This window comes from Dermacentor andersoni, chromosome 10 (genome assembly GCF_023375885.2).
Source record: "Dermacentor andersoni chromosome 10, qqDerAnde1_hic_scaffold, whole genome shotgun sequence".
NCBI classification, from domain to species: Eukaryota; Metazoa; Arthropoda; class Arachnida; order Ixodida; family Ixodidae; genus Dermacentor; species Dermacentor andersoni.
This window is the reverse complement of record NC_092823.1, coordinates 105,320,375-105,333,126: the sequence shown is the minus strand read 5'-3', so window position 1 is coordinate 105,333,126 and position 12,752 is coordinate 105,320,375. Positions and strand designations below refer to the sequence as shown.

At 42.1% G+C, this 12,752-nt stretch overlaps 1 protein-coding gene across 6 annotated transcripts in view; it reads right to left on the bottom strand.

Moving 5' to 3' along the window:
• LOC126544574 (uncharacterized) overlaps positions 1 to 12,752 on the bottom strand; it is a 235,665-nt gene that overhangs the window by 51,039 nt on the left and 171,874 nt on the right. For all 6 annotated transcript variants that reach the window (XM_055077729.2, XM_055077730.2, XM_055077731.1 and 3 more), the window contains 4 exons: positions 10,554 to 10,685; positions 7,795 to 7,953; positions 5,735 to 5,779; positions 3,288 to 3,329 (listed from right to left, as the gene is read on the bottom strand). In XM_055077729.2, coding sequence (XP_054933704.1) covers positions 3,288 to 3,329; positions 5,735 to 5,779; positions 7,795 to 7,953; positions 10,554 to 10,685 — 378 coding nt within the window. The remainder of the gene's footprint in view (positions 1 to 3,287; positions 3,330 to 5,734; positions 5,780 to 7,794; positions 7,954 to 10,553; positions 10,686 to 12,752) is intronic.

Here is a 12,752-nt window from a genome sequence, read left to right as displayed (position 1 = left end):
AATTTCTCACTGAACATTCACCACAGACTGTCATACCTTGAGCTGAGACACGTCCTTGGACTATGGGCCAGCGCTGCCTGTGCAGCTCGTGCAATCAAGGCAATCAAATTTTCTTGAAACGCTGGTCGCAATGAAGTACTTTATATGTTGAGAATTGTCTTTTGCGTACATTTTGTGTCTGTTGCGCATTGTACATGTCATTTATGCTTTCATCATACTCCCCTGGAAAGGCATGCTAGGCATCTTACCATGCCAAAACTTTTGAGCACTAAGAACCTCGCTGTCTTGCATGCAAAGCGAATGTAGCATTTTATGTGCTGTTACCCCCAGTCTGGAGCATCGTCTAAGGCACTGCTGTTAGTGGGGCCTACCACGGATGTACACTTGCGAATTTCCCATAAATATAGTGGTCATGAATAGCTGTGCAACTGAGGCTCCCCAAAAGGAAAAGCGGCAATGACGAAGAGAAGTGCTAGCAGAAGAACGTCAAAATCTAGATTCGGATGACTTAAGTAGGGGACATCTAGTAATTAAAATCTGTAATCTTTCCACCCCATTTAGATTCTATTGTTTACCTTTATGCACTGGCAGTGTAAATTTGTCGTAGGCAGTTTGAAGAAAAAAAGCTCCTAGTCGCTTGAGCACAGAGAAAGCGTACTTCCTGTCACTCTAACGCTGATTCTTTGCTATTTAAGTGTATGAGTGCTTCAACTCCGCAGAGAGCAAGATAGGCAATAACGTAGCATTTTCATGAAGACTCGAGCTGCACCGTTAAACTGGGAATCACGGTGGACATTGGAACGTGTTTAGCGCGCTTCCGGCTATATTAAGAAATGTGGCAATGCGCTCGGTATTCGAGATATAATTCTTCATTATATAACATCATAAATGCAGGATCAGTAGAAAATTTGCTTCCTTTCCAGTCTCGGTCAAGCTATACAAAAGTTGAAGCTAGTTGCACTCGACGTTTTGTTTGGTGTTCTAAATATTATTACCTTCCTGTTATGTTGTGCCGTTTCCTCTGGCGCAAAACAATGCTAAAACATCTTATTCACCTTTTTTTTAAATTGCATTCACATTCCCAGGAATTGCAGCATTCGCATGGCGTTAGTGATTGCCTTGAGCTGTCATAATTGTGCACATTAAATTTCATTGCTTTTGCCTAGCAAAATCATTTGAAAGATCTCAAGCTACTTGTGTAGCTTTTATTCGAAAATGACTTTCTTGCATGCATACTGAAGTATAAAATAAATTTCATTGATTTATAATTAAAGGTACTTGTTGCCCCTGTTTCTGAAACCACTATAAAGCTTGGCTGCGTTGTCACAAGACTCAACTTGACCCTAAGGCGATGCATTAATTAAGTGAGCATGTCTTTTGGTACCCCAGCCGAAAGCATTCTACGCAACGTGATCATGTGGGCCAATTACTTTCTTAGAGCCAATAAACGCTGCCTGAGTTTTCCAAGAAATTGTGGTCCTTAAGCCACATTAACAGAACTTTTGATTTCAGAAAGGCTCTATGCTTGCTCTCTGCACTCTTGAGCTTAGCAATGATGGCAAAGAGAGGTTTACCGTTTTATTGAAATAGTAAAGCAGGTTTCGAGGAAAAAGAACTGAATACTCTTTTGCGAGGCCTAGCACGGGTAGTTTTGAGAGAAGGGTAATAACTTGCTCAGTGAAAACTTGACCGGAAAAAAGAAGCGCACTCTCTAAGCTCAACTATTGCTCCCATTTATGGAGAAAATTTTTTATGTTCACTGTAGCACGAACTCCTCTCCCAGCAATCTCCAATTACGCCTGTCTTGCGCTAGCTCATACCAGCTTGCACCTGCAAATTTCTTAATTTCATCAACCACCTAATTTCCTACCGTCTTCTAGTGCGCTTTCCATCCCTTGACACGTATTTTGTAACTCCAATGGACCAGCGGTCATCTAGCTTTCGAATTAAATAACCGCATTACATTACATGTAACGCATTGCATTACTTCTTACGCATTGCATAACATTTCTTTCTTTGAACGTCAACTGGAATACCGGCCATACCTGTTTGCATGCTGATCCACACCACTAACTTCCTGTTTTTTACCATTACACCTAACATCTTTTTGTTCGATCGTTATTACCGCGGTCCTTAGCTCATTCTCGTGCTAACACCTACCACGTACAATTTTCTTACAGGGGCCCTATAACGCAAAACTATTCCAATATGTTTTTATTCCAATCTCCTGACGTCAAATTTGCGTAACCGCTGACGCAAACATCGGGCGGTGACTCACAGGGTTGTCTGAACAGACCAATTAAACGCTCTCCTCGATCATAGGAGGTCACTTTTGTTTGCTTGAAAAACGAATAACATTGTCTACATTGAGCGGCTGGTCATATCTGATTGGCTAGCACGAGGCGAGGAACACACTCAAGTGGAGATGGATTCGATAGGGCCGAGCCACTGCACTGAAAATCCATAACCGGATGAAGAGGGTGGTGCCGGCGTCTGCAATTGGTCCGCTTTCCCTCAGTTCGTTTGCAGTCGCTGGCCGAAAATTGCGGCTGCATGGAATGGCAGGTGAAGAATGACACAAAAACGGATCCTCAACAAAGAAGCGTTGGTAGAACGAGGTCGTAAACGTGCGGAATGTGCTTGAAGACGTTGCATGGCCACGCAGAAAGCTTTATTATGCGCAGATAAACCCATGTTCTCCGGCAGGTGCGAGTAGCCAGTGCGCGAGTGATTGGTGGCAGCAATCTTTTATTCCTTCCGGAACTGGGCAGCCTGCGGCTATACAGAAGAATATTCACTTTTGTTTGGCATATTATTGCATTTTTAATGCGTACACTGCACTTTGACTTGCTGAGTTCTCGCGGTATTGTGACGTCGCGTGATAGGCAGATGAAGTGGGTGCAGCCAGAAAACTCTTGACCAATAGCCGAGGGCTAATGTTGAAAAGGCATCGAATCAGAAATAACTATTTTATTGTTCGGCCAAATCATGCATATTTAGTGTGCTCACGTCATATCAGATGGGGAGCTGTCCCGATTTTCGTGACATAGCTTGATAGGCAGGTGAAGGGGGGGTAGTCCAAAAAGTTTTCGACCAGTCACAGGGTGCTGACTGCAGAATTTGAATAGAAAAGTTTCGAATAGTTGTACGCTACAGCGCCCCAGGGTTTGTGTTTAGAAAGCACGAAAAGAGGTGAGTTTTGCATGTGTTCGCTTCGTAGACCATTCTGATTTATAACGATAGAGCACAACACTGACAACAAATAATAAAACGTGATGTGCTCCTACCTTCTTGGAGTTTCCAGAAGCGGCAGCTGCAGCATCGCTTGCCTGGAATTAAAGAGGGAAAAAAGCGCATGCTATGGTTACAATAGTCAAGGGACGGGCCAGCAGTAGGTAAACACAATCTATATATCTCATACGGAAAAGCAAGCAGCGCTGAATTATTGAAAAAAATAGCTGTTCCACGCACTCCCAGTAAACGCAAATATGCTTGAGCTGATCACTTCATTTTAGAGGGGCGGCAATGTAACGATGATACAAATAATAAAACGTGTGTGGTTTTATGGCGGAGCATATACGCCGCAGCTGCTGGAGCCAGACATTCGAACGTACACCATGGTCTGCTGTTGGGGCTGTTGGTGGTTTCCTAATCGAGACCTTTAAAAAGCGCCCAAACGACACGCACATACACGAAGATAGCTAAACAAGAAGAGAAATTGGGTAGCAGAAAGGAAATGCATCAGGCCTTTCTAATAGGTTCCCGATGTAAACGCACCTACATGGAAAGCACAAGAGCGGCTGCCTACTCCTGCTTATTTTATCTTTGTGGAGACATTCTTTCGCGCGTCCTCAGATATAAGGACATATTAGTTCAGCGGAAATCCAAACTGGGGAGCAAGTTTAATGGTATGGAAATTACGCTTCCACAAGTACTGAAATTCAACAATGACAGGACAATGAGTCAGCAGCTCGATAAGAAATATATCTTTAGAGTAATAATGAGGTGAAAAATACTAGGGAAGAGATTAATGATGCTCAGATTGTTGGAAGCATAAGTGTTTGTACCATATAGAGAAATTTGTTTTACTGAAGAGCGAGAATATAATATACGCCTAGAATAAAATGCTATAATTCAATAGATGCAAACCTCCTAGCACAAGTGGGTTAGGTGGCTATTTGTCGCCACCCTGTTTCAAACGGAACTGCAATGCCAATCGAAAACATGGCCATGGTCATCGAAAATATTATGCACCCGAGTAAAGAGCGAAGCTAAAGAAGATACCCTACTGGTTTATTCTGTGGCTTCATGCGACTCTTCGTTGGGCGCCAATGCTTCACTGGCCTAATATTCATCAACCTTGCGGAGATCCGCAGAACTTATTTGCTATGTTCAGCGTCGTCGCATTTCGATCGAGCTGTAGCGGCTGGTCTGATTAGCCCCGTTGCCAGTGCGACGGTCAGTGAAAGGTCTTAGTCCGCGGTGCAATCCCAAGACGAAGACAATTTTTCGTTTAGCTCCGAAGCTTTCTTCCTTCAAAAAATCCTTTCATGTTTTTGTAACATCGTGCTGCACTGCGGTAGATGGAAATACATAATATATTCAAGATATAATGTATCACACAAACATTATTCGCGACTGGTATATATGTTTGAGCCATCTATGAAATATCAACGAGGGCTGGTTCATGAAGTCTTAATCAATGGCGGAATAACAAATATTTCCAAGGGAAACATTTTTTAGTAGAGGCCAGGCAACGTTATTCACGAGAGCTCTTCTCACTCGCGAGATCTATACAAAAAAATCAGAAATGTTGACAAATGCAAGCTTCGAAAAATAGAAAGAGTCTGCGCTACAAAAAAGTATGAATACACAGAGTGAAATCCACGCGAATCGGCTGCCTTCAGTTTACATTATGAACCGATAGCTGAGAGGTGTTATTGGACATAACCTACGATTTAGCACATATCAGCTCTGTTTATGTATTAACCATTTTCCACCGTTGCGTTTTGCGGCCAAATGGTAAAGTATATGACTATTATATTATGAGGAGGTTAAATCGTAACAAAACAATAATTTTTACAAACAATTGAGCCATACATTCCGGTTCTTGCTTTGACGTGGACAGGTAGACACTTCGTTAAGCTTTAAGTTTTATTGGACGTTCTTAAAGATATTTGCTGTTCAGCCTCGGTTGAACAAGACCCACTGCCCCTGGCAGTTCTTTCGCGAAGTATAGAGCTTCGGTAAGTTGCAAACACAAGAATCATACGAAAAACGTGTATGTATTGAAAAAAATAAAAAATTAATATTTCTTCGGTGTACGTATGCATTTATCGTTGACCGCGATTCCATTTCAACAAGGCTGCGATAAAGTCTAGGGCCGCATCTGGCAAAGCCGTTGTGAAGCTTTGCAATGTTGAGACACGAAAGCATGAATAAATGTCAAGGCATTTCGAGAACTTAAGTTTCTTGTTACCACTTTCTTTGCGGCAAGTATTTCAGCCCCCAAGCTTTATTGTACCTGGCACCCAGCTCAGTTTCCTTCGTTGCTTCGACGTTTTCAAAAATATATGGCTCTGAGTAGTCATCGGAGGATTCCGAAAACAATTTATAGAACCGAGAATTCCGGAAGACCACGTTTTGTTTTATGGACGTTTGGCTGTATAATTGCACTACCAAAATGCCTCTTGGCCCACTGAAGAAAGATGGAAGAAAAATTCGGGTGTCTTACCTCGCGTGTTTCTTCAAACTTACGCTTGCACTCCTCAGTATGCGCCTGCAATTGTAAGAATTGATGCAAGTGTCAATTTATGAAAAACAAGTGTACAGTAAATTGCAGAATGTTGTCAGAAAGAGACTAGCGAGGGCCGAACATTCGAAACTATAGCACACTATAAAGAACAAGTTAAACATTGAAGAATAAAATATCAGGTAGCCAAGTTTGGAGTGAAGCAATCGGAATACTACTAATGTTTATGAAAGATGTTGAAGGCTTTTTATAAGTCATAACAGGAGTGCAATAACAAAATTTGTATGCAATATTTCATATATTTTGGATTTCATTGTTGCTTTACCTCTATTATTTTGTACTACTTTTGTATTATCAAAGTTAGGTTGAACAATTCAAGAACTGATGTATTATTATGTCCGTTCCTTTGCCTGCTTTGCACTTTTTACGGTGTGGCTTAATATTGTTATTTTTTGGTGCTACCTGACAAGAACTCCTTTTAAAGCATTGTGCTCTGAGACCCCCTTCCGTAGCTTCATTGTAGTATTGCGCTTATTAGCTCAATAAAACATTATTCTGTAATCATGAACTCGAGTCTGTAAAACAGGAAGAAGCTAGCCTTTTGACAAAGTACTATTTGCTGGAAGAATTGTAAATTATAATTGTTTTGTCGGCTGCTTGATAGATTGCATTTGGCGTTCAGACGCAAAACACGAGGGCCCCGTGAAGCAGTACGTTGAAAGATTCCAAATTAGCCTTCATAAGATGCGTTTAGCGTGGCACAACTGAACCAGGGTACGAAACGTTTCTGTAATGCGCGCTGATTAGACTGCGGTCACCCTGGCCGGAAATCCAGCCATCGTCATACTTTGACATCTGACATCTGCGGGAATCATCTACGAGAATCACTTAACTGAGAGTGTGTGACTGCCTAACCAAAGTCTTGTACTATTTAGAAGAACTGTTTGACACATATAAAGCACGCTGTTGTTATATGTTTGAATGAAGTCATGAGATCCCGAAAAACGTACTTAACTGCCGCCAAAACGCTGGGCATAACAATGTAATGTATTTGCGAAAGTTGCTCTGAAGAATGTCTGGACAATTTGACAACGGTAATCCTCTCTGTGGACCTTTAATATATTCGACTAAGATAGCATGCCTTTCAGCGGGTGCTATCTTCAAATCTGTAACCACACCAGTTATTCTTGAATATTTTATGTTAAAGTATAGTCGAGTTGTTCATGCCATGGGTGATTATGACAAAATTCACCGTGTCTTTTGTTAAAATTGTTTTGCTGAAAAGTCATTCTTTAAATATTGTCAAATAGATTTAGGAGTATGATAAAACATAGCTTCAAGCTGCGGATACAACGTCCTATGCACTTGTCATTTTAAGCTGAGAACTCGCTTGGGATTTTCAGAGTTAAAAACAAGAACTTGGTGGAGGTCGTAGATCAGCATTTTCTTAAATTTTAACCTGTTCTTTTTGGAAAGATATATATATATATATATATATATATATATATATATATTTCGGTCTGTGTGTGTGTGTGGCGGTGTCAACTGATGGATCGACTACACTTGATTCGGGTCAAGATATTCAATAGCCATTGTATGGTAATAAAAAACATTGACTGCATCGATAGTTAGCTGGATAGGAGATGAAATATGTGATTTTGACAGGCATTGCTCACTAGTCTAGTATTGCCAATGATTACCAAATGACAGCGCGTTCCCGTCGTTTAATAAAATACTTCCTGCAGCTAAACTTGATAAACAGGAAAAGTACACGCATTATAAACAAACGTTGGAGCGAGAAGTTATGTGTGGAAGTGGCGGAATCTGTATTTTAGATAACGCAATGTACCGATGTCGTTCATACGCATCTGAATCACACAACTGTGGGGCAAATGTGTGATTCATATATTTCTTTTGGATTTCTCTGCGCACATCATATATGCACTTCCCAGCGAATACAACTCAGACAGTTGCGTCTGTATCGGTATTTTGGTTTATTTAAGATGAGCGCTGAAGTAACAAAACGAAATTCGTAAGCTCACCTTGATGTCTTTCCGAGCGACATCTTTATCGCAGTAAGCGCAAGTAGTTCGCACTTCGTAGCATACTTCCAGGTGACGCGGCATGATCGATTCTTTTACATTCCTCCCACAGTGCTTGCACGTAGTCTTTTCAGGCTCGATGGATGCTGGGCCTTGTGACTGTGAAGAGAGCGAGCAAGGTCTTTAAGTTTCTGTCAAGAAATTTCGTTGAAAAGAAGCTAAATGCACAGAATGATGACCACTACCTAATTTTACACTTACTGCAAGTTGAAGGCCTCCAGCAGCAAACTTCAATTACCTCTTGTGAGCATTACATTTTTTCTTCAAAAGTGAGTTGCCAATAATGGATAGGAGCGCCGAATCGATGCCGTGAGGGTTGATGGAGGACTTTCATATCAAGAAAAGTGGTTGTTGATTATCATGACGAGAATGATGATTTATTGGCTTCCCATGTGAAACGAGGCGGTGACAAGTGGTCACCTAGCCTGCTTGGGTTACTGAGGTATGCTACAGATGATTTTAATGCTGACATTTTTGTATGCACTTTCCTAATTTCTTCTCTTCCTCAACACTTTCCTATATACCTTCTACAGTTACCTAGGCCTGTATCGGTCGTGTCAATCTCTTCCCAGCACCAACTGCGTTAGCGACCATCCTGTTTGTCTTTTTGGGAACAAGATCCAGCTGGATGCTTTGTTGGCTGTGGTTTTTCGGAGTGAGCCCCACGCATGAGCATTTGTTGTACTCTGTCGACATCATCCTCAGCATAAACATTTGGAAGTGTTGCGCCCATTTTCTGCTTTCTAGATAGTCCCTCCTTCTGAAGTAGTCCTTTACTCGTCGCTCTAATATGCATTCCTAGGTCTTCACTCAACCCTGCTTGCAACAAACTTTTCTGAACGTAAGTCCCATTGGCGAACTGCACTTCCGCCGCGGGTCGGCCTGGCGTTTCACAATCTTCGGAAAACGCTGGCTCCAGCGGCATTCTTTGCTTGACCAGTTTTAATTTAAGCCTCTTTTTAGGGGAAGCTGTTAAGCGCTACTTTCTCCACTATCGCGTCCGCGTGTAGGAAAAAGATCCCGAAGATAAGCCAACACCGGGCTAACCCGCAGCAGTACTGATTTATGCGTTAAGCACTCCCCATATGTGGGCCGATCCATAAGATAGTGAAATGCTAGACCGACCCGTGGCGGAAGTGCAGTTCGCCTCTAAGGGGCCCACATGCACATCTTCGCTTGTCATCCTTATTCAATGAGTGGAAGGACAATGATCGTTTTCCTGTGAGGAACAGACACATTTGCATCGCATCGAGGACAGGAAAACATGGAAGGGGAAAAATCAACGGTGTGACATGAGCGGACAATGTCCCATATTTGCCGGCGACATCTTATGCAAGCATGCCGAAGCTCCAATATAAGACGACTGTCACGAAACAAATAGATTAGGGAACAAAATTGAAATACGCATGCCTCACTTCTCAGCTTGGGCTTACTTAATTTTTCATTTGCTGTGTTTTTTTTATGTGACAAAGGTGGCCATCAAAATTATGAGGGAGCAGAGACAGATCAGCTGCCGCCCTAAAATAACAAGCGGCGCTATCGTACATCACTGCAATCGCAACAAACTGTTATGAACGTTTTTGTTTTCACGTTATTCTAACACTGATTCATTTCCTTTCCTAAAGTGAAGGACTATGTTAGTGTGCAATCTATGGATAGAAGGGCCGATGTTCAAACCTGTTTGGTAAACTTCATTCCATTCCCTTATTGCTCTTATTACTCACTCTGTAATCCGAAATAAAATTTATGCATCAATTGCCCAATTCTATTGTTTTTCTTTACCACTTTTGCAAAGCGATAGCGATATTTTGACTTTACACCAACTATTCTTGGGTCGTACTGTGTGATTCTACTTTCAGGTTGAAGGCCCCTCGCCTTCGCTCAGGGGGTCCGCGAGCCGCGACCAGCACGACAAAGGACCAAAGGCGCAAGGAACAAGAAGCGCTTTAATTTGCGATAGAATGTAACACTCAATATTACCGCAGCCTCGCGGCCAATAGCAGAAAAGAACAAGGCAAAGAAGCAAGCAGTAAAGAAGCAAAGCAGCAAAAAGCAGCAAAAGCAAAGAAGCAAGCAGCAAAACAGCGAGGCAACAAAATATACAAGCCAAAGGGAGCGACGAAAGAACGGCCGCTACAAACCATCGACCAACACAAACTTTCGGGCGATAACTGAATGCATAAAGCGCAGAAAGCAAGCAAGCACCGAACCAGGCGCGCAGATAGTCCCAAAAGCGAACAACAAGAGCACTCTTTCATGCAGACACAATACAAAGACGCTTTTCCCCCTGCTCTGTAGCACGCTCGGACAGAAACCTGGACGGGCCACGCCCCACCAGCGCCTCCCCAGGCCCGCGCCCCGCAAAAAGCCCCGAGTGCCGTCTTCGCTGCCTTCTTATCGGGCAGCTCCCTTCCCGGCAGTCCCCGCGCGAGTTCTTACGATAATGCGATCAGTGCGCATGCTCCATGCGACGAGTGCCGTTGTGGCGCGCGTTTCAAAGGCTTCCCCCGTGCGCGCTACAGAGAGGGCCTAAGGGCCCGACAAGGTACAATAATTCATGTTAAAACATCAAAACGGATGCTCTGCAACACGAGTTGTTTCGATTTTCTTTTAGAAATAAATGTCTGCTAGTCTCATGCTCTGCACATCTTATTTACTAAGCAAGAGGACAGTTGCAGTATGTCCAAGCTAAAGCTTACCTTACGTGGAAAGTCGTTGTCACACTTCGGCTGGCAATCAGTCTTGTGCTCCATCCATGAGGTGGATGGCACTTTATGGCCACACTTGGTACACTTGGTGCTTGACATCTCCTTGCATTCTATGTAATGTTTCTGCGAAAGACAAATTCATTGGTGTACCAAAGAACATCGTCGCCGGCCTACTCGATGTCTCCACTGTAAGATAAAGGCGTTTCTAGAAAGCATCCGGTAACCCCTGAGTGTTGGAGCCATAGCACCATGCCTAGGTCTGATTGCCTCGCTCCTACGCCTGGGCGAAAAAAATTTGTTCACCTCTCGCATGCGCCGACTTCGTTTCAACTGAAGCTTTCCCTCTTCGTAGCTAAGTTCCCTCCATAGTTTTCCTACATTTTTTAGAGTTTTCTATAGCTATAACTTCAGGCAGGAATTTGCATGTGTTTGTTCATTTGCTTAAGATTTAGTAATATTCATAAGCAATTCATAAGAAGCAGCGAAGCTATAATAGTCCCAACTCGTGCAGCAAACCACCCTACTTGAAAAAGCAGCCATCGCAAGCTTACTGCTTACATCGTAAGGCAGTTAACACCTCTTCAGTGGCAACCAAACATATACCTTGTGAACTCGGATGACTATATTCCTGTATGAACAATGTATGCTGCACTTCTCAGCTTCCACTCGACGTCGCTTCCAAACTTAATACTCGTTCAATGTATTACCGGCTATCATTTATGCTCAATAAATCACAGGGACAGCTCAGAGGCTTCTTTGAACTACGAATATTTCAAAATACGCTCTGTCGCATTTCGTCTCCGGATTCGAAAGCCATAATGCTTGTTATCTGAAACGGTTTGTTAGGCGAAACAAAAAGCGAGATACTTCCGAAAGCGTATTTCTCCTATTGTCAGTCGTACCAATTAATTTCCCTCAAGGCATTTGGGTACAAGTAACAGCTAAGTGCGAGGTACAATTACAGAGTCGCGAGAGTTATGAAAGCATTTCAAAAGAGCAACACAGCAGACAAAAGTTCTAATCATGTCGACCTACTTCAAGAACGTCTGCGTTTTAATAGCGTTTTATCACAATAATCTAATTTTGTTAAGTGCCATATTGAGATATCCCATTACATCCGACAAAACATTTCCTCAGTGCAAGTTCTATAGGCGGTAATGCTAAGGTATTGTTTTTTTTTGTAGCATTAAATTATTGAAAATTACAGTCTGAGCTGTTATTGAGTTTACTTAGATATTATTGAGAGATTATTGATGCGAAAAGCCACTAAGTTGGATATATTGAGAAAAACTGTGTCATGCATAGTGCCTGGCGAAGAGAGGAATTATTTCGCTTTTCTTGCAAATCAAACGTTTTTGTTATTTTGCTCCTTATGGTCATTTGTCAGTCGCGTAGTCTTAAATAATATATCTCTGCTTTTTCAGTAGGTCAAGCTATACCTTAGATAGCTAAATTATGTGGAAGCTGCATACATTGGTAATGAATGGAGAGGTCCTATTAGAGCCTTTGGCGACAAAATTATCAGAAGACCAGCATGCTTCATGTCCTCTTCTGTGGTCTTCACAAATTTGCTTTTCACCTTATCAATTTATGTTTTAGATGCGAAGTTATGCCACACACGAAGCTTTCACATTTTCTATAGTTAGCCAGAAAAAAAGATGATGAGAGCCATAAGTAACAGAACATGCTAATGATACCTCAAGTTGCCCGAGAGGCAGTTTAACAGTACACTTTGGTTTATTAGGGTACTCCACATACTGATCAGCAAGTATGGTGACCAGATCACGAGCTTGAAATATCTGAGGGTGTGTTTGAATTATAGAGCACATTCCACGGGCCTTTCTTTTGATCGTAATAAAGGAGGCAAGACTTCATAAATATGTGCAGAAACTTTTGCTGCTCAATTGGAGAATGAACTATAATGTTGTTTGCATTGAACAGTTTGGATATTACTAAAGGAAAGTTTTGAAGGATGATATTCATTTTCTCGGACTTTTGTAGCATTTCACTCTTCGAAATTGCTATACAGATTATTTTGATCGGGCGCACATATATCGAAGCATAATGCCTTCTAAGCTTCAGCACTCCTAAGTCACCAGTAGGCTCTACGAGACAGCGTTCTACAGCTCACCCCGACAACAAATAGGCATTATGTGTCCCTTCATATGAATATCGAAATCCTATGTTACC